Source organism: Mytilus californianus, unplaced genomic scaffold (assembly GCF_021869535.1).
Source record: "Mytilus californianus isolate M0D057914Y unplaced genomic scaffold, xbMytCali1.0.p SCAF_21, whole genome shotgun sequence".
Taxonomy (NCBI): domain Eukaryota; kingdom Metazoa; phylum Mollusca; class Bivalvia; order Mytilida; family Mytilidae; genus Mytilus; species Mytilus californianus.
The window spans coordinates 5030300-5051476 of NW_026262670.1; the positions used below are offsets into that span (position 1 = coordinate 5030300).

General features: G+C 34.3%; 1 protein-coding gene across 1 annotated transcript in view; it reads left to right on the forward strand.

Annotated features, from left to right (window-relative positions):
• The first annotated feature begins 23 nt into the window (after positions 1-23).
• LOC127732017 (protein archease-like) overlaps positions 24-21177 on the forward strand; it is a 36662-nt gene continuing 15508 nt past the window's right edge. Inside the window, exons 1-7 of the mRNA XM_052241066.1 lie at positions 24-221; positions 7535-7559; positions 8528-8538; positions 9406-9519; positions 10071-10153; positions 10850-10902; positions 17596-17632. Of these exons, the coding sequence (XP_052097026.1) occupies positions 176-221; positions 7535-7559; positions 8528-8538; positions 9406-9519; positions 10071-10153; positions 10850-10902; positions 17596-17632 (369 nt within the window). The 5' untranslated portion in view covers positions 24-175. The remainder of the gene's footprint in view (positions 222-7534; positions 7560-8527; positions 8539-9405; positions 9520-10070; positions 10154-10849; positions 10903-17595; positions 17633-21177) is intronic.

Consider the following 21177-nt stretch of genomic DNA (forward strand, 5'->3'; position numbering starts at 1 on the left):
ATTCGGACGGAAGTTCATTCGGAACAAAGCTACTAAATTTAGCAAGGGGGTTTTACGTTTGTTTTTCAACAAATAGTAACAATCTTGTTCATTGCACAATATTTATTCTACAACCAAATATATATACACAAGTACAACTATTGCAGGTGACAAAAACGATAAAATCACTTAAAAGATGGCATGTGGTGATCAAAGAACAATTCCAGACATCAAATATGAGTGTTAGTCAAATAGTTTATAAAACAAGATATATTTACAATATAGATAAGATAAGATTTATTTTCCAAATTAGGTTCCTAGGGGGGCATATACACATAACATATATAATTGATACAACATACAGTATTTTACATGACATTCATATAATAAACTTCAACTATTGAAATAAAGTCATACAGGTATTATATGTTAAATAAAAAGTATTTAACATGTTAAAGAGTTGCTACTCCAGAGATGTGGCAAACTTTTTTTTTTTCTCACTTGATTTTAAAATGTTTTGCTGGAAATGTATAAATATACATATAGATGATTGTTTAGCTGCAACAGACACCAAGGGACGATGCTCTAGGATTGTGAGCTTAAAAGCTCTAACAATCCTCCTCGTATCTGATGCAGAAAAACAAACACAAATGCAAAAAAAATGTTCATGTGTATTCACAGCAAATAAAGTATACTGCAGTAATAGGTATTAAGAATAGTGTAGGTTTCCCTACTGCAACAGACACCAAGGGGCGGTACTCAAGGAGCTGTGTTATTTACACAGTCCTCCTCGTGTCTGAAGCAGACAAGAAAGCCACATAATTAACAATTTTTATACGTATATTGGTATGACGTTGTCGTCGTCGTCAAGAATGGACTTCATATAGTTGTCACTATACAAATCCTTGGTATAATTAATAGTCATTTCGAACCCTAACCATTTCGTACCTGTCCATTTTTGTACCTTGACTGTTTGATAGAAAAATATTAATATATGTATGCCAATTAAGGCAATTTACACCTTAAATTTATGGCTATTTGGAAATCTAGGCCACTTTTCCATTGTGGTGTCAGTTATTATGCCCCCGCCGTATTTCCTATTGTGACGTCAAAATTTTACAGGAACCATTGTTATGTCCAGTAATGGCGGACAAATAGCGATAAGGTGTATGCGTAGTTTATGGAAGATGATATGTATGCCATTATGTACATGTACTGTGCATATTATGGAAGATTTATATGTAGATACATGTATAGTGCTATTTGGTATGCAAGATTTTTATGTTTGCCATTTTGTGGTAAAAACTGTCTCATTGATGTTTACTCCACATATCTTTTTACTCATATCTTATAAATCTATTCGCTTATAATTGGCCATGGATTAAACCTGTCTAGAGATGTTGAGATCATATAGATACAGTTCATTATCGTAAGGTGTACAGTAGTTATATAGATATAAGAAGATGTGGTATTGTAACAGTGGTTTGAATCCGCCAGTGTACTTTATCCGGAGGAAGAAAATCCCCTGTGATTTTTATCCACCAACAAAAATTCACTAGGTTTTTCTATCCGGGTCCAGTGTAAAACATCCACCAGTCATTATAAGGTTCTAAAAAGGGTTTTTTGAAGGGGAAACATGTATAAAATGTGGCTTTATAGTTTTTAGTGTATTTGAAACTTGCATAGTTGATTTATGTAAAAAGTGGAGAGTTTTCATCCCAGGAATGTTCACTTTAGTGTTTTTAAACAGGAACAGGAATGATTACACTAGTGATTTTGTACCGGAATGATTGCACTAGTTATTTTATACCGGGATTAATTACACTAGTGCTTTAGATCCATACATCGATGAAGTGATTAGTACTCATTTTGAACACACGATAACACAATAATGCTTATTAACGAATAAGATTTAAATAATTTTTCTTTGCAAATCTATAAAATCATATGCTTTTAAATTGTCACTAATTGTAATATTCATATTTATTGGATTGCTGAAGTTTTTCTGTGTATTTGCTTTCAACACGGCCTTCAACACGGAGCCTTGGCTCACACCGAATTTTATGGAAACAATTTCTTCTTCTTCCAGTTAAGGAACCGGATTCATTACTGAATGTGATTGGTTATTTGAATAAACAACTGCGCCATGAGCGCATGATACACCCATCGTCTTGTGTGTGAATTTTTATGCAATAATCATAAATAGTTTCTGACATACGGCGCGACATGCAAAAACCCCCCCTTTTTTTTTACAAAAAACTCAATATCTCTAAAATAAAATTTTGAATCAAAACCAAAAAATATACAGATCTTTAGATTAATATAACTAAGAAGTGTGTAAAATTTTAAGCAATAATCATAAATCGTTTTTGAGATACGTCGTGACATGTGAAACCCCCCCTTTTTAAAAAAAAAATAAATCAATATCTCTAAAATAAAATTTTGAATCAAAACCAAAAAGTATACAGATCTTTAGATTAATATAACTAAGAAGTGTGTAAAATTTTAAGCAATAATCATAAATCATTTTTGAGATAAGACACGACATGTGAAAAACCCCTCCCCTTTTTTTACAAAATTAAATATATACTCAATAACTCAAAAATAAAATTTTGAATCATCACGAAAAAGTATACAGATCTTAAGATTAATATAACTAAGAAGTGTGTAAAGTTTTAAGCAATAATCATAAATTGTTTTTGAGATACGGCGTGACATGTGAAAAAAAACCACACACCTGTTTTAGTTACTAAGTCCAGTAACTCAAAAAGTTTTAATCTTATTTTCACCAAAAGGTATACAGATCGTTTGACCATCATAAGAAACAACTATGTTAAGTTTCATGAAATTTGGATAAGTCGTTCTCAAGTTACAGTGCGACATGTTTACGCCGGACAGACAGCCGGACAGACAGACAGACAGACGGACAGATGACATTTGTAAACCATAATACGTCCCGTCAAAATTTTGACCGGCATATAAAAATGATACATTTTAAAATAATTGAATATGGAATATATCCTATAAAGATATTTATAAAACAAATAAATTGTTAAAGTTGAATTAACCAACTGCAGGACTTGTGTATAAATACATTTTGAAAATAGTCAATTCTGTTATTTGGTTTTAGCTACTGAAAACCTAAATATACAGCGCTATATACACACACATAGATATAAGAAGATGTGATATGAGTGCCAATGAGACAAATCTCCATCCAAGCCACAATTTGTAAAAGTAAACCATTAATTTAATTCATATAATAATAATAATAATAATAAATTCTTTATTTAAAGAGGGTAAACTCAGCTAGTTACAATAAACTAATCTTCCCCGAGGCCCTCACATACAAATTACAATACAATCAAAAACAGATATTTACACATAGTTAATTTACAGTCAATTAGTTCAATGTAATATTACTAACATGATAAGATATAAGGCTGTTCAAGATGCACATGTAGTCAAAAAATCAAATAAAAATAAAAATAAAAGAATATACAAATTAATACATTGTAGAAAACATAATCTTATCAGGACTGTGTTAAGTACTTCTTGATACTTTGTTTAAAAGTATAAGTGTTTTGAGCTTTACGCATTTTGTGTGGTAGTCCATTCCATAACACTGATCCAGAATAAACAAAAGATTTCTTAAATAGCTCAGCTTTTGGCTTAGGAACTATCAGATTACCTTGAGTGACACCTCTAAAGGAGTAAGGATTATTATCTGATTTCAGTTTAAACTTTTGAACTAGGTACATTGGAGCTTCCATACGCATACATTTATATAGAAGTAAATATTTGTGGTATTTGATTCTATTGTCAACTGTCATCCACCCAAGTTCTTTAAATAAGGGGGCTGAGGGGGATAAAGGATCTGCATACCATAGGACTAATCAAAAATATATACCACAGGACTAATAAAAAATATACCACAGGACTAATAAAAAAATATACCACAGGACTAATCAAAAATATACCACAGGACTAATAAAAAATATACCATAGGACTAATCAAAAAAATATACCACAGGACTAATCAAAAATATACCGCAGGACTAATAAAAAATATACCATAGGACTAATCAAAAATATATACCATAGGACTAATCAAAAATATATACCACAGGACTAATCAAAAATATACCACAGGACTAATAAAAAATATACCATAAGACTAATCAAAAATATATACCACAGGACTAATCAAAAATATATACCACAGGACTAATCAAATATATATACCACAGGACTAATCAAAAATATATACCACAGGACTAATAAAAAATATACCATAGGACTAATAAAAAATATACCATAGGACTAATCAAAAATATATACCATAGGACTAATCAAAAATATACCACAGGACTAATAAAAAATATACCATAGGACTAATCAAAAAAATATACCATAGGACTAATCAAAAATATATACCACAGGACTAATCAAAAATATACCACAGGACTAATCAAAAATATACCACAGGACTAATAAAAAATATATACCACAGGACTAATCAAAAATATACCACAGGACTAATCAAAAATATACCACAGGACTAATCAAAAATATATACCACAGGACTAATCAAAAATATACCACAGGACTAATCAAAAATATACCACAGGACTAATCAAAAATATATACCACAGGACTAATAAAAAAAATATACCACAGGACTAATCAATAAAATATACCACAGGACTAATAAAAAATATACCACAGGACTAATCAAAAATATACCATAGGACTAATAAAAAATATACCACAGACAGGACTAACAATCCTCATCTTGCAAAACCCTTCCATAGTCAAAAGGAAGACTAGTGGATTCAAGAACTGGAAACTGGGGCACCCTATGGTTGTAATGAAAAAATGATGGTATAGATATTCTAACTATTCATTCCTGCAGCTCCGTTAATGTGATGAATATTTTCAACTCAGCTCCTAAATGTACATGTACATGACGTAGGAAATGGAACCTTATTTCTTATTAATTTATAAATTTATAACAGAAAATTTAGAAATGTCTGTTATAAATCATGTCAGTACCAAAGCACTGAATACTGAACTAATGATATGATACCCATGGGGACTAAGGGTCCACCTTGTAGCGGGTATAGACTCGATCAGTGCTATAAACTAATACCCATGGGGACTAACGGTCCACCTTGTAGTGGGTATAGACTCGATCAGTGCTATAAACTAATACCCATGGGGACTAACAGTCCACCTTGTAGCGGTATAGACTCGATCAGTGCTATAAACTAATACCCATGGGAACTAACGGTCCACCTTGTAGTGGGTATAGACTCGATCAGTGCTATAAACTAATACCCATTGGGACTAACGGTCCACCTTGTAGCGGTATAGACTCGATCAGTGCTATAAACTAATACCCATGGGAACTAACGGTCCACCTTGTAGTGGGTATAGACTCGATCAGTGCTATAAAAAAATGAATGTAACACTTTATAAATTTTATGTGTTGGAATCTCTGTTATGCATTAACCATATCATTATCAGGAACGCTCAAAGCTAAATATAATTTGTAAGACAAGGATGTATTAATACTGAAAAATATGAAGAGTTATTTGACCATAAAGGACCTAAAAATAATAGCCAAATCCAACAAAGGTCAAATTTGAAGACGCATATCGATCCAGGTGAGTGACGCTGGATCTTTAGAGCCTCTAGTTTTTATACGACTGCAAAAAAATTTTTGTGGTCGTATATTGGTATGATGTTGTCATTGCCGTCATCGTCCGAAGACACATTAGTTTTCGCACTCTAGCTTTAGTTTAAGTAAATGGATCTCAATGAAATTTTACCATAAGGTTCAATACCACAAAAGGAAGGTGGGGATTGATTTTGGGGGTTATGGTACCCACAGTTAAGGAATAAGGGGCCAAAAAGGGGCCAAAAATAAGCATTCTTGTAACTTCCAGACATAACTTGTGTGTTAGTGTATGGATCTCTCTGACATTGTACCACAAGGTTCCATATCACAAAGGGAAAGCTGGAATTGAGTTTGGGGGTAATTGCCCTAAACATTTAGGAATTTGGGGCCAAAAAACAAGCATTTTTCTAGTTTCCAGACAATAACTTGTGTTCAAGTGTATGGATCTCTCTGAAATTGTACTGCAAGGTACCATACCACAAAGGGAAGGCTGGGATTGATTTTGGGGGTAATTCCCTCAAAATTTTAGTAATTAGGGGCCATAAAAGGGCAAAAAAACAAGCATTTTTCTAGTTTCAGGACAATAACTTGTGTGTAAGTGTATGGATCTTTATGAAATTGTACTACAAGGTTCCATATCACAAAGGGAAAGCTGGGTTTGAGTTTGGGGGTAATTGCCGTAAACGTTTAGGAATTTGGGGCCAAAAAGGGGCAAAAAAACAAGCATTTTTCTAGTTTCCAGACAATAACTTGTGTTCAAGTGTATGGATCTCTCTGAAATTATACTGCAAGGTACCATACCACAAAGGGAAGGCTGGGATTGAGTTTTGGGGTGATGAATCATAAGGGGGTTCAAATAATTTTGGGGGGGGGATTTTTTTTTCGTTTTTTTCTTTAAAATTTTCAATTTTTAAATTGGTTATTTCTGATTTATATATAAAAGCAAATAATAATGATATGGTTTGAATAGGTAAATTAAAAAAATTTAAGTTCTTAGACCCCATTCATTCTGTGTCAGAAACCTATGCTGTGTCAAAAATATTTAATTACAATCCAAATTCAGTGCTGTATCAAGCTTGAATGTTGTGTCCATACTTGCCCCAACTGTTCAGGGTTCGACCTCTGCGGTCGTATCAAGCTGTGCCCCAGCGGAGCATTTTATTGAAGCAGGTGGTCATTAATTTATGAGCTAGGCTTACAGAACTTATTGTTTAAGCATGAGTATAGTTAGGCATAATATACACATTGTTAAGTTACACATAATATATACATTTAATAGTGACACATAATATAAACATTGTTATAGTTACATATAATATACACATTGTTATAGTTACACATAATATACACATTGTTAGTAATACACATAATATATACACTTTGTTTGTTACACATAGTATATACACATTTTAGTTACAAATAATATACACATTGTTAGTTACATATATATAATATACCCATTGTTAGTTACACATAATATACACATTGTAATGAGTTTGTATTTGTTTTCAGATCTAGATCATACAGCTGATGTAGTTATACATACATATATATATATATACATTGTAATGAGTTTGTATTTGTTTTCAGATCTAGATCATACAGCTGATGTAGTTACACGTATATACACGTTGTAATGAGTTTGTATTTGTTTTCAGATCTAGTTCATACAGCTGATGTAGTAATACATACATGTACATATATACACATTGTAATGAGTTTGTATTTGTTTTCAGATCTAGATCATACAGCTGATGTAGTTACACGTATATACACGTTGTAATGAGTTTGTATTTGTTTTCAGATCTAGATCATACAGCTGATGTAGTTACACGTATATACACGTTGTAATGAGTTTGTATTTGTTTTCAGATCTCGATCATACAGCTGATGTGCAGTAAGTATAACCTTTATTAACTGAGTTACACACGGACCTTTATTGACTGGGTTGCGCAAACCTTTATTAACTGAGTTGCACAAACCTTTATTAACTGAGTTGCATAAACTTTTAAATGAGTTACACACGAACCTTTATAAACTGAGTTACACAAACCTTTATTAACTGAGTAACACAAACTTTTAAAGGAGTTACACACGAACCTTTATAAACTGAGTTACACAAACCTTTAACTGAGTTACACACGAACCTTTATTAACTGAGTTACACAAACCTTTGACTCCATTTTCACTGAACTAGTACACATTTTTATTTAGGGGCCAGCTGAGGACCACCTCCAGGTGCGGGATTTTCTCGCTGCATGAAGACCCATTGGTGGCCTTCCGCTGTTTTCTGCTCTTTGGTCGGGTTGTTGTCTCTTTGACATATTCCCCATTTCCATTCTGAATTTTATTCTATAGAATGTTTACTTAATTTTTCTGTATCAATCTTGAAAAGTTAAAGCTTGGGTCAAATGTATTGAACCGTACCAAATACATTGGTATGCAGTTTAGCCATCATTAAAGGATATCAAATATTTTCTCATAGATTTCTAGCGTCACAACAACAAAAAAGTGATCATAAATTAATTGCTGTTTTTGAAATGCTTTTCTTTATTTACCTTCATCAGAAACGATTCAACCTATGTCTAAACACATGGTGGTCTTTATGACCAAAAGGGACATAAAACGAATATTCAAATTCATCTAATGGTTCATTTTCCAGCTGTCATTTGCTCAAAGTGCAGCTGGTTACTTACACTATTAATTAGATATTTGTTTTTCCCTATTCAACAACAGTAGATAATATCATTTGCAATCATGGGTTATTGAACAATTTCTTATATGGAAATTTTATTTTCTTTCATTTTGTAAGTTTTAAACTTAATCATGATTAGATATAACTAATTATTTATATATATGTTTTAGGTTGCATGCATGTATCCTTTTGTTACCTAACAATATAAATACATCATAGGTATGGAGAGTTATTGGTTGTTGTGGGGATTATGTAATACATCATAGGTATGGGGAGTTATTGGTTGTTGTGGGGATTATGTAATACATCATAGGTTTGGAGAGTTATTGGTTGTTGTGGGGATTATGTAATACATCATAGGTATGGAGAGTTATTGGTTGTTGTGGGGATTATGGAATACATCATAGGTATGGAGAGTTATTGGTTGTTGTTGGATTATGTAATACATCTGAATCTACATGCACAGAACTCAACAGCCTTTTTATGACTATGGAGAAGATGCTTGAAACTTGGCATGGCGCAAATGAATCTATTTAGCCACTGGTATGTGACAAATTCGCCATTTCCTACATGTAGATGATGTTTACCCCATATTTTTTTACTTGTAAATGTTCTATAAGCAAAAAAGTATGCAGAAATACTTTTTTTGTATTACTGGTACATTTATTTGAAACATTCACAAAGAGCAGATTAAATATACAATGTATGATACAAGTCGTCTTAAAAAAGGGATATTCAATAGAATGGACAATGGAATAAGTATAAAAGTTGGATAAGTTTTTGAGTACATCAAACAAATGCAGATGTTATACACCAGAAAAAAAACATGTCAAGATAATAGCTCTTGTATTGCTGTTATTTCTGATGGAGGTTGTCATGGTTATTGCAGTAATTGTAAAGTCTAAGGCCAATAGTTCTGTGATAGTAAGACTTTATAGGTCACCTTTAATTCACTATGCAGACATATCAAATAGAAATGTAATTTTACATGTTCTATATTGTAGTGAATGGTTAAATATAAATGTTTTCCTTAACTTGAGATTTTCAGGGGGAGATAATTTAAAAGAAGCATTTGAACAATGTGCAACAGCCATGTTTGGTTATATGACAACAGACTACAGTCGTGTAGAAATGACAGATACACAGGAAATAGAAGTGGAAGGTAAGGTCATGACCCCAGTAATGTGGAATATGAGTATGTGTGAACAAGACATTGGGACCTCAAAATTTTTAATGCAGTAGTCAGATATTTTGATGTTGACATAACATTTCATTGATATAATAGAAAAAACAAAGGATATGGGGTATTCATCCATGACACAAAATCAGTATATGCACAGCAAAAAAAAAAACACATTTAACCATCGTAGGGAAAAGTCCAATTTCAAATTTACCAGTTCTTTGACCACATTTATTTCAGAAACTTGTGTATGCTGTATCAAATATTTAATCACAATCCAAATCCGGAGCTGTATTAAGCTTGAATGTAGTGTCCATACTTGCCCCAACTGTTAATGGTTTGACCTCTGTGGTTGTATCAAGCTGTGCCCTTAATGTAGTGTCCATACTTGCCACAACTGTTAATGGTTTGACCTCTGTGGTTGTATCAAGCTGTGCCCTTAAGATGTTTAATCCTGGTATCTATGATGAGTTTATTAGTAAGCAAGACAACCTGTGTGCAAGTTTTTTATTACAATTTTCTTCTTTTTTCAGCTGATGACATGGAAAATCTGTTATTTCACTTTTTAGATGAATGGCTGTTTTTATTTTCTGCTGAACCCTTCTTTATCCCTAGGGTAAGTCTAACTACTGATATATAAATATATGATAAATGCTAGAATACTGTATGATAAATGTTAGAACACTATGATAAATGTTAGAACACTAAATGATGAATATTTGAACACTATATGATAAATGTTAGAACACTTTATGATAAATGTTAGAACACTTTTAAGATAAATGTTAGAACACTATATGATAAATGTTGGAACACTTTATGATAAATGTTAGAACACTAAATGATAAATGTTAGAACACTTTATGATAAATGTTAGACCACTGTATGATAAATGTTAGAACACTATATGATAAATGTTAGACCACTTTATGATAAATGTTAGAACACTATACGATGAATGTTAGATCACTTTAAGATAAATGTTAGAACACTAAATGATAAATGTTAAAACACTATATGATAAATATTAGAACACTTTATGATAAATGTTAGAACACTATATGATAAATCTTGGCACTAATATTATGAAGGAAACTTCTATTTCAATACAGAATGACTGGTTAAAATTTTTAAAAGTAGCAATCATCTTTTCATTTCTTTCAGAAGTGTTTGGGGTGTTTCTACTTTTGCCTAAAAATTGTGACGAAAATCATAATAATTAAACTCTCATTATTGTCGTTTCATTGTAAACTAATCGCAATGATAAGTACATGCAGAATTATCTGAAATTTCAGTATGCTTTGTTTTACAGGTTGTTGAAATAACAGAATTTGATAAAGAAAATTTAAAACTGAAGTGTAAAGGGTGAGTATAAATAGTTTTTGGGAAAGAGTTGTATTATCAAGCTATTTTCATTTACTATACTTCATGTTAAAATTCCAGATTTTGATTTGTTTATAAGAAGGAGATAATTTACTCTATACAATGGCTTATACCCTATTACCATTCACAGAGATGCTTGATAATTGTGCGCTTAATTAATTACTGATTGTTGTTATGTAAAAAGTAAAATCACAAAAGTACTGAACTCTAAGGAAAATTCAAAACGGAAAGTCCCTTATCAAATGGCAAAATCATGATAAAACACATCAAACGAATGGCCAACAACTGTCATATTCCTGACTTGGTACAGCCATTTTCAAATGTACGAGACATCATAGTTTATCACTTTAATTTAAAATTTAATGGGCAGTAATAACAGAACGTTCAGTATAATAAATTAAATAACACACGGCTGAGAGGATAATAGAACAGACTGTTTCTCCGTGTAAAAGAAATTATTCTAATAATAATCTACTCTAACACCTTCTCAGCTATTTGTTATTTATGACTTACTTGACTTAATCCACTTCGTCCCTAGGGGGACATAGGGCGACTACAGTTTCTCTCCATTTCTTCCTGTCCATGGCTGTTCGTTTTGTTTCTTTCCAGGTCTTCCCAATGTTACTCAGCTCTGTTGTTAGTCCCCTGCGCCAGGTGTTTTTTGGCCTCCCCCTTTTTCGATGTCCTTCGGGGTTCCATTCTAGGGCTTGCTTGATGATATTTGTGTCTTTTTTTCTGAGGGTATGCCCGATCCACTTCCACTTTCTTGTTCTTATTATCTGAGTTGTCGGCTGTTGTTTGGTTCTTCTCCATAACTCATTGTTGGATATTTTGTTTGGCCATCTGATGTTGAGGATGTTTCTCAAACATTTATTGACAAAAGTTTGGATTGATTTGATAGATGCAGCTGTTTCTCTCCAGGTTTCTGATCTGTATAAGAGTACAGATTTGACATTGGTGGTAAATATCCTTAACTTTGTGCTAGTTCTTAAAGCATTACTCCTCCAAACGGGTTTAAGCATGGAAAATACCTGTTGTGCTTTCTTTTTTCTTCCCGATATGTCTTCGTCTGCCTCCTGATGTACTGACAATACTTCCAAGGTAAGTGAATTGTTGTACATCTTCAACAGTAGATTCGTCGATCTTAAGACAATCTTGCTGGTTTGTATTTAGCCTCATTGATTTAGTTTTCTGTGTGTTGATGTATAAGCCTGTTTGTTTTGCTACTGTTTCAAGACTTTTGGTCTGATGTTGTGCATCTTGGAAGTGATGGGATAGTGTACAAATGTCATCGGCAAATTCTAGGTCTTCAAGACGTGTTGTGGAAGTCCATCCAATGCCTTTTGGATCTTTGTAGGCTGATTTACCAACCCAGTCAACTACTATTAGGAAAAGGAGCGGAGAGAGAAGACAACCTTGACGTACCCCAGTTGTAATGGGGAATGGTTCGGTCATAGTTCCACCGTGTATAACTTGACAGGAAAATTGGTCGTATAGCAGTTTTATCATTTTGATGATCTTTTGTGGAATTCCATAGTGTCCCAGAATGTTCCAGAAGACCTGATGGTCAATGCTATCAAAAGCTCTCTGGAAATCCTCAAAATTTAGGTAAAGTGTTGTCTGCCATTCTATTGTCTGTTCAATAACAATTCTCAATGTGGTTATTTGGTCTACACATGATCTTTCTTGTCTGAAGTCAGCTTGTTTATCTCTTAATATCTTATCGACTTCATTTTTCATTCTGCTAAGGATGGTGCTACAGAACAGTTTGCTTGGTATGGACAATAAAATGATACCTCTCCAGTTGTTGCAAAGTGACTTGTTACCTTTTTTGGGGATTTTCACTAAAAGCCCTTTACTCCAATCATCTGGTATTTCTTCTTCTTCCCAGATCTTTTTAAGTAGTTGTAGCATTGTTATGTATATACTATAATATTCTTTAAAAAAACCAAGGGCTATCAAAAACACTTAAGTAAAAGTAAATGAAGATATTTGTTGGTGATCAAAGCCACTTTCATCACTCTTGGCTATATCACAATGGCAATTTCATATTGGTGGAGGAAGCTGGGGGGGAAAAGGGAGACAATTGGTGTAGGAAGCTGGGGGAAAAAAAGGGAGACACGTCAACAAAACACCACCTAGAATAGATTGAGCAACAAGAACCCCATCAAATAGTGATTTACTTCAAAGGGTAAACAGTTTCTGAAAAACCCCGTCAAATAGCGATATACTTCAAAGGGTAAACAGTTTCAGAAGAACCCCGTCAAATAGCGATATACTTCAAAGGGTAAACAGTTTCTAAAGAACCCTGTCAAATAGCGATATACTTCAAAGGGTAAACAGTTTCTGAAGAACCCTGTCAAATAGCGATATACTTCAAAAGGTAAACAGTTTCTGAAGAACACTGTCAAATAGCGATATACTTCAAAGGGTAAACAGTTTCTGAAGAACCCCATCAAATAGTGATATACTTCAAAGGGTAAACAGTTTCTGAAGAACCCTGTCAAATAGCGATATACTTCAAAGGGTAAACAGTTTCTGAAGAACCCTTCAAATAGTGATATACTTCAAAGGGTAAACAGTTTCTGAAGAACCCTGTCAAATAGCGATATACTTCAAAGGGTAAACAGTTTCTGAAGAACCCTTCAAATAGTGATATACTTCAAAGGGTAAACAGTTTCTGAAGAACCCCGTCAAATATCGATATACTTCAAAGGGTAAACAGTTTCTGAAGAACCCTGTCAAATAGCGATATACTTCAAAGGGTAAACAGTTTCTGAAGAACCCCGTCAAATATCGATATACTTCAAAGGGTAAACAGTTTCTGAAGAACCCTGTCAAATAGCGATATACTTCAAAGGGTAAACAGTTTCTGAAGAACCCTTCAAATAGCGATATACTTCAAAGGGTAAAAAGTTTCTAAAGAACCCTGTCAAATAGCAATATACTTCAAAGGGTTAACAGTTTCCGAAGAACCCTGTCAAATAGAGATATACTTCAAAGGGTAAACAGTTACCTAAGAATCCCATCAAATAGAGAGAAACTTCAAAGGGTAAACAGTTTCTGAAGAATCCCATCAAATAGGGATAAACTCTGGTGATCCTTCAAAGGGTAAACAGTTTCTGCAGAACCCCATCAAATAGTGATATACTTCAAAGGGTAAACAGTTTCTGAAGAACCCTGTCAAATAGCGATATACTTCAAAAGGTAAACATTTTCCGAAGAACCCTTCAAATAGAGATATACTTCAATGGGGAAACAGTTTCCGAAGAACCCTTCAAATAGAGATATACTGCAAAGGGTAAACAGTTTCCGAAGAACCCTTCAAATAGTGATATACTTCAAAGGTTAAACAGTTTCCGAAGAATCCGATCAAATAGGCATAAACTCTGGTGATCCTTCAAAGGGTAAACAGTTTCTGAAGAACCCCGTCAAATAGCGATATAATTCAAAGGGTAAACAGTTTCTAAAGAACCCCGTCAAATAGCGATATACTTCAAAGGGTAAACGGTTTCCGAAGAACCCTGTCAAATACCAATATACTTCAGAGGGTAAACAGTTACCTAAGAATCTCATCAAATAGAGATAAAATTCAAAGGGTAAACAGTTTCCGAAGAATCCCATCAAATAGGCATAAACTCTGGTGATCCTTCAAAGGGTAAACAGTTTCCGAAGAATCCCATCAAATAGGCACAAACTCTGGTGATCCTTCAAAGGGTAAAGAGTGTCTGAAGAACCCCGTCAAATAGCGATATACTTCAAAGGGTAAACAGTTACCTAAGAATCTCATCAAATAGAGATAAAATTCAAAGGGTAAACAGTTTCCGAAGAATCCCATCAAATAGGCATAAACTCTGGTGATCCTTCAAAGGGTAAACAGTTTCTGAAGAATCCCATCAAATAGGCACAAACTCTGGTGATCCTTCAAAGGGTAAACAGTGTCTGAAGAACCCCGCCAAATAGAGATATACTTCAAAGGGTAAACAGTTTCCGAAGAACCCTGTCAAATAGAGATATACTTCAAAGGGTAAACAGTTTCCGAAGAACCCCGTCAAATAGCGATATACTTCAAAGGGTAAACAGTTTCTGAAGAACCTTGTCAAATAGAGATATACTTCAAAGGGTAAACAGTTACCTAAGAATCCCATCAAATAGAGATATACTTCAAAGGGTAAACAGTTTCCAAACCCCGTCAAAAAGGCATAAACTCTGGTGATCCTTCAAAGGGTAAACAGTTTCTGAAGAACCCCGTCAAATAGCGATATACTTCAAAGGGTAAACAGTTTCCTAAGAACCCTGTCAAATAGCGATATACTTCAAAGGGTAAACTGTTTCCAAAGAATCCCATCAAATAGGCAAAAACTCTGCTGATCATTCGAAGGGTAATTTAAGGGTAAACATTTTCCGAAGAACCCTGTCAAATAGGCATAAACTCTGGTGATCCTTCAAAGGGTATACAGTTTCTGAAGACCCGTCAAATAGGAATAAACTCTGGTGATCCTTCAAAGGGTAAACAGTTTCTGGAGAACCCCATCAAATAGGGATAAACTCTGGTGATCCTTCAAAGGGTAAACAGTTTCTGAAGAATCCCATCAAATAGGGATAAACTCTGGTGATCCATCAAGGGTAAACAGTTTCCGAAGAACCCCATCAAATAGGCATAAACTCTGATGATCCTTCAAAGGGTAAACAGTTTCTGGAGAACCCCATCAAATAGGGATAAACTCTGGTGATCCTTCAAAGGGTAAACAGTTTCCGAAGAACCCCGTCAAATAGCGATATACTTCAAAGGGTAGACAGTTTCTGAAGAACCCCGTCAAATAGCGATATACTTCAAAGGGTAGACAGTTTCTGAAGAACCCCACCAAAAAGGCATAAACTCTGATGATCCTTCAAAGGGTAGACAGTTTCTGAAGAACCCCATCAAAAAGGCATAAACTCTGGTGATCCTTCAAAGGATAGACAGTTTCTGAAGAACCCCGTCAAATAGCGATATACTTCAAAGGGTAAACAGTTTCCGAAGAACCCTGTCAAATAGCGATACACTTCAAAGGGTAAACTGTTTCCGAAGAATCCCATCAAATAGGCATAAACTCTGCTGATCATTCGAAGGGTAATTTAAGGGTAAACATTTTCCGAAGAATCCTATCAAATAGGCATAAACTCTGGTGATCCTTCAAAGGGTATATAGTTTCTGAAGACCCGTCAAATAGGAATAAACTCTGGTGATCCTTCAAAGGGTAAACAGTTTCTGGAGAACCCCATCAAATAGGGATAAACTCTGGTGATCCTTCAAAGGGTAGACAGTTTCTGAAGAACCCCATCAAAAAGGCATAAACTCTGGTGATCCTTCAAAGGGTAGACAGTTTCTGAAGAACCCCATCAAATAGGCATAAACTCTGGTGATCCTTCAAAGGGTAGACAGTTTCTGAAGAACCCCATCAAATAGGCATAAACTCTGGTGATCCTTCAAAGGGTAGACAGTTTCTGAAGAACCCCATCAAATAGGCATAAACTCTGGTGATCCTTCAAAGGATAGACAGTTTCTGAAGAACCCCATCAAATAGGCATACACTCTGGTGATCCTTCAAAGGGTAGACAGTTTCTGAAGAACCCCATCAAATAGGCATAAACTCTGGTGATCCTTCAAAGGGTAGACAGATTCTGAAGAACCCCATCAAATAGGCATAAACTCTGGTGATCCATCAAGGGTAAACAGTTTCTGAAGAATCCCATCAAATAGGGATAAACTCTGGTGATCCATCAAGGGTAAACAGTTTCTGAAGAATCCCATCAAATAGGGATAAACTCTGATGATCCTTCAAAGGGTAAATAGTTTCTGAAGAACCCCGTCAAATAGGCATAAACTCTGGTGATCCTTCAAAGGGTAAACAGTTTCTGAAGAACCCGACCAAATAGTGATAAACTCTGATGATCCATCAAAGGGTAAACAGTTTCCGAAGAACCCCATCAAATAGCGATACACTGTGGTGATCCTTCAAAGGGTGAATAGTTTCTGAAGAACCCCGTCAAATAGGCATAAACTCTGGTGATCCTTCAAAGGGTAAACAGTTTCTGAAGAACCCCATCAAATAGCGATAAACTCTAGAGAGCCTTTAAAGGGTAAATAGTTTCTGAAGAATCCCATCAAATAGGGATATACTCTCGAGATCCTTCAAAGGATGAACAGTTTCTGTTCTACTAGTGGCGTTTGTCCTGTTGCCCATGACATGCAAACATCTGGTGATTTCATAAAAAAAATACTCAATAAAAGTCCACCAAATCAGAATGGTATTAGTCAAACATTTACCCTGTAAACCTCTTATAATTATAGAGTCTACTTTGCTGTAGTGTTTCTTGTTGATTATTTTTTTTTGCTTTCCACTGAAATAGACTTTAAACCTACATGTCAGATCAATGAAGATGTTATTAACTTATAGTCTGACTCTTGATCAGGGAATATCATGGCTAATCAAAAGAAATGCAATACTGAATCTTTTAAAGTTAACTGTTAAAGTTAACTGTGAAACTGCACTAAATTGGTCACTTACAAAATATATGTGAGTTTGAATTCTCATCCGTATGAAGGATGTCAGTGTGGGGAAAACAAAAGGTGTCATTTGAATGGATTGAATTACAATGTAATTTAAAAAAAACTATCATTATAATTTTCAGGTATGGAGAAGAATTTGATATCTCAAAACATCCTCAGGTAGGTTTTATATTAACATATATATGTATGGCCTGTTCATAACTAATCAGTTCATCGTAAAGGTCATCCTATTCTCAGTTTATTAACTGGCACATTTTTGGTTTTTTATCTCGCCTGCTACTAAAGTTGCAGCAAGCGACACATAGGGATTGCTTTTCTGGCGACAGCGACGGTGACAGAAAACAATTGTTAAGTTTTCTGCTTAAGTCAGTATGATAGGAACTACTTGTGATGGATCAATGATATTTTCTATGAAGTCGTATTACTATCAGTTCATATTAGTTTGATGACTATTTTGAGGCCCTGCCCCTAGGTCATGGTCCAATGACTTTGAATTGATAAGCAATTTTCAATGTTAAGTGTTCTGTTTAAGTTAGATTGCTAGGGTCTACTTTCAATAGACAACAATAAGTTCTATTAAGTAACATTACTGTCTGTACATCTCAGTTTGTCGACCATTTTCAGGTCCTGTCCACTAGATCATGGTCCAGCGACTGAATTGATAAGCAATGTTGCTGTCCATCAGATTGTCTTTTTCTGATTTTTATGCAAGGCAAGACATATTTCTGTGTCAACAATTTATTAATTTTTGTACTTATGAGAAATAATGTTCCTTTTCAACCTGTTAAATCTTGGACAGAATAGGCTGAAAAAAATGGGACGAAAATTATACCAATTGTCCCGTGCAGCTCACACCCTCAAATAATATCAAAACAGCAGTACTCATAGACCAAAAAAAAAAGCTTGCATTCTTGGTAGGAATATTTTTGGAACAGGAACTACTTACTTTCCAGGACACTTTGTAAAAACGCCAGGTTTATGGTGGAGTTCATGTTGTTCATCCTTAAGCTTGCTAGTTGTAATGTTTGTTATTGTTGTTTCTCCTTTCATTGATTTTTATTTTTGGCCTGTTTTTATTGGACTTTTTCAATGCCCTATTATCCTAAAATATTGACCATACAGTCAGTTTGATTTGATGAATTTTATTGGACTGTTTTTATACGCCCGTTTACGGGACGTATTATGGTATACCGTTGTCCGTCTGTCCGTCCGTCTGTCCGTCCGTCCGTCGTCAACATGTCGGACATTAACTCAAAAACACTTTAACCAATATGCATGAAACTTTGGTGAATTGTTTATATCTATTGACGTGAGCTCCCTTTCGTTATTTTATAAATTTCGGATTTACCGTTTCCGAGTTTTGGGGTTTTATTCATTAAAAAAGGGGGGATTTTCCAGTTTGTGGACAATAACTCAAAAACAATTTCACCAATTTGCAAGAAACTTTGGTGAATTGTTTATTTCTATCGACATGAGCTCCCTTTTGATTTTTATACGACCGCAAAAATTTAAAATTTTTTGGTCGTATATTGGTATGACGTTGGCGTCGTCGTCGTCGTCGTCGTCGTCGTCTGGCGTCGTCCGGCGTCGTCCGAAGACACATTGGTTTTCGCACTCTAACTTTAGTTTAAGTGAATGGATCTCCATGAAATTTTACCATAAGGTTCAATACCACGAAAGGAAGGTTGGGATTGATTTTGGGGGTTATGGTACCAACAGTTAAGGAATTAGGGGCCCAAAAGGGGCCAAAAATAACCATTTTTGTAACTTTCAGACAATAACTTGTGTGTAAGTGTATGGATCTCTCTGACATTGAACCACAAGGTTCCATATCACAAAGGGAAGGCTGTAATTGATTTTGGGGATAATTGCCTCAAAATTTTAGGAATTAGGGGCCAAAAAAGGGGCAAAAAACAAGCATTTTTCTAGTTTCATGACAATAACTTGTGTGTAAGTGTTTGGATATTTCTGAAATTGTACTACAAGGTTTCATATCACAAAGGGAAAGCTGGAATTGAGTTCGGGGGTAATTGCCTGAAACGTTTAGGAATTGGGGGCCAAAAAGGGCCAAAAATAAGCATTTTTCTAGTTTCAAGACAATAACTTGTGTTCAAGTGTATGGATCTCTCTGAAATTGTACTGCAAGGTACAATACCACAAAGGGAAGGCTAAGATTGAGTTTGGGGTGATGAATCATAAGGGGGTTCAAAAAATTTGGGGGGGGGGGGGATTTTTTTTTTTCTTTTTTTTTCTTTTTTTCATTTTTTTTTTCTTTTAAAATTTTCCATTTTAAGTTGGTTATTTCTGATTTATATTTAAAAGCAAATAATAATGATATGGTAGGAGATACACACCAAACAGGATGTGTAAATTTTTATATAATAAGTATTGTGCAATAGCAAGAAATTTTCAATTGCACAGTATTGCACAATAGCAAGAAATCTTCAATTGCACAGTATTGTGCAATAGCAAGAAATCTTCAATTGCACAGTATTGCGCAATAGCAAGAAATATCCAATAGCACAATATTGCGCAATAGCAAGAAATTGTCAATTGTACAGTATTGCGCAATAGCAAGAAATATTCAATTGCACAGTATTGTGCAAACGAAGATACTTCTTATAAATTGCTTATTTCTTGATCAATTTCAATGGGGTTTTATTCTTGAATTCTTGGGGTTTTTCAATATGCTGAATATAACCGTGTATTAAGTTTTTGGATTTTGGGCCCCGTTTTTAAATTGGTCCACATTGAGGTCCAAAGGGTCCAAAATTTAACTTTGTTTGATTTCATCAAAAATTGAATTATTGGGGTTCTTTGATATGCCGAATCTAACCGTGTATTTAGATTCTTAATTTTTGGTTCCGTTTTCAAATTGGTCTACATTAAGGTCCAAAGGGTCCAAAATTAAACTTAGTTTGATTTTAACAAAAATTGAATTTTTAGTGTTCTTTGATATGCTGAATCTAAACATGTATTTAGCTTTTTGATTATGGGCCCAGTTTTCAAGTTGGTCCAAATCGGGGTCCAAAATTAAACTTTGTTTGATTTCAACAAAAATTGAATATATGGGGTTCTTTGATATGCTGAATCTAACCATGTATTTAGATTTTTGGGCCCCGTTATCAACTTTGTCCACATTGAGGTCAAAAGGGTCCAAAATTAAACTTTGTTTGATTTCATCAAAATTGAATTCTTGGGGTTCTTTGATATGCTGAATCTAACCATGTATTTAGATTTTGGATATTGGACCATAATAGGTGAATGTCCAATTTAAAATTTTTAAGTTCTTAGACCACATTCATTCTGTGTCAGAAACCTATGCTGTGTCAAATATTTAATCACAATCCAAATTCAGAGCTGTATCAAGCTTGAATGTTGTGTCCATACTTGCCCCAACTGTTCAGGGTTCGACCTCTGCGGTCGTATCAAGCTGCGCCCTGCGGAGCATTTTATTATAAATTTTAGACCATACGTTTCCGATTTATGGGGTTTTATTCATTACAAAAAGGGGGATTTTCAAGTTTTTGGACAATATCCTTAAAGTGCTTAGAGCAGTTTTCATTAAACTTTGATGACTGATTTATATCTATTAAGATAACCTCCCTTTAGTTTTTTATAAATTTCTGATTTAACATTGAGGAGTTATTGTTTGTTTATAGTCCGGCAACAGATTTACTAAGTATTGTGCAACAGCACAGTGT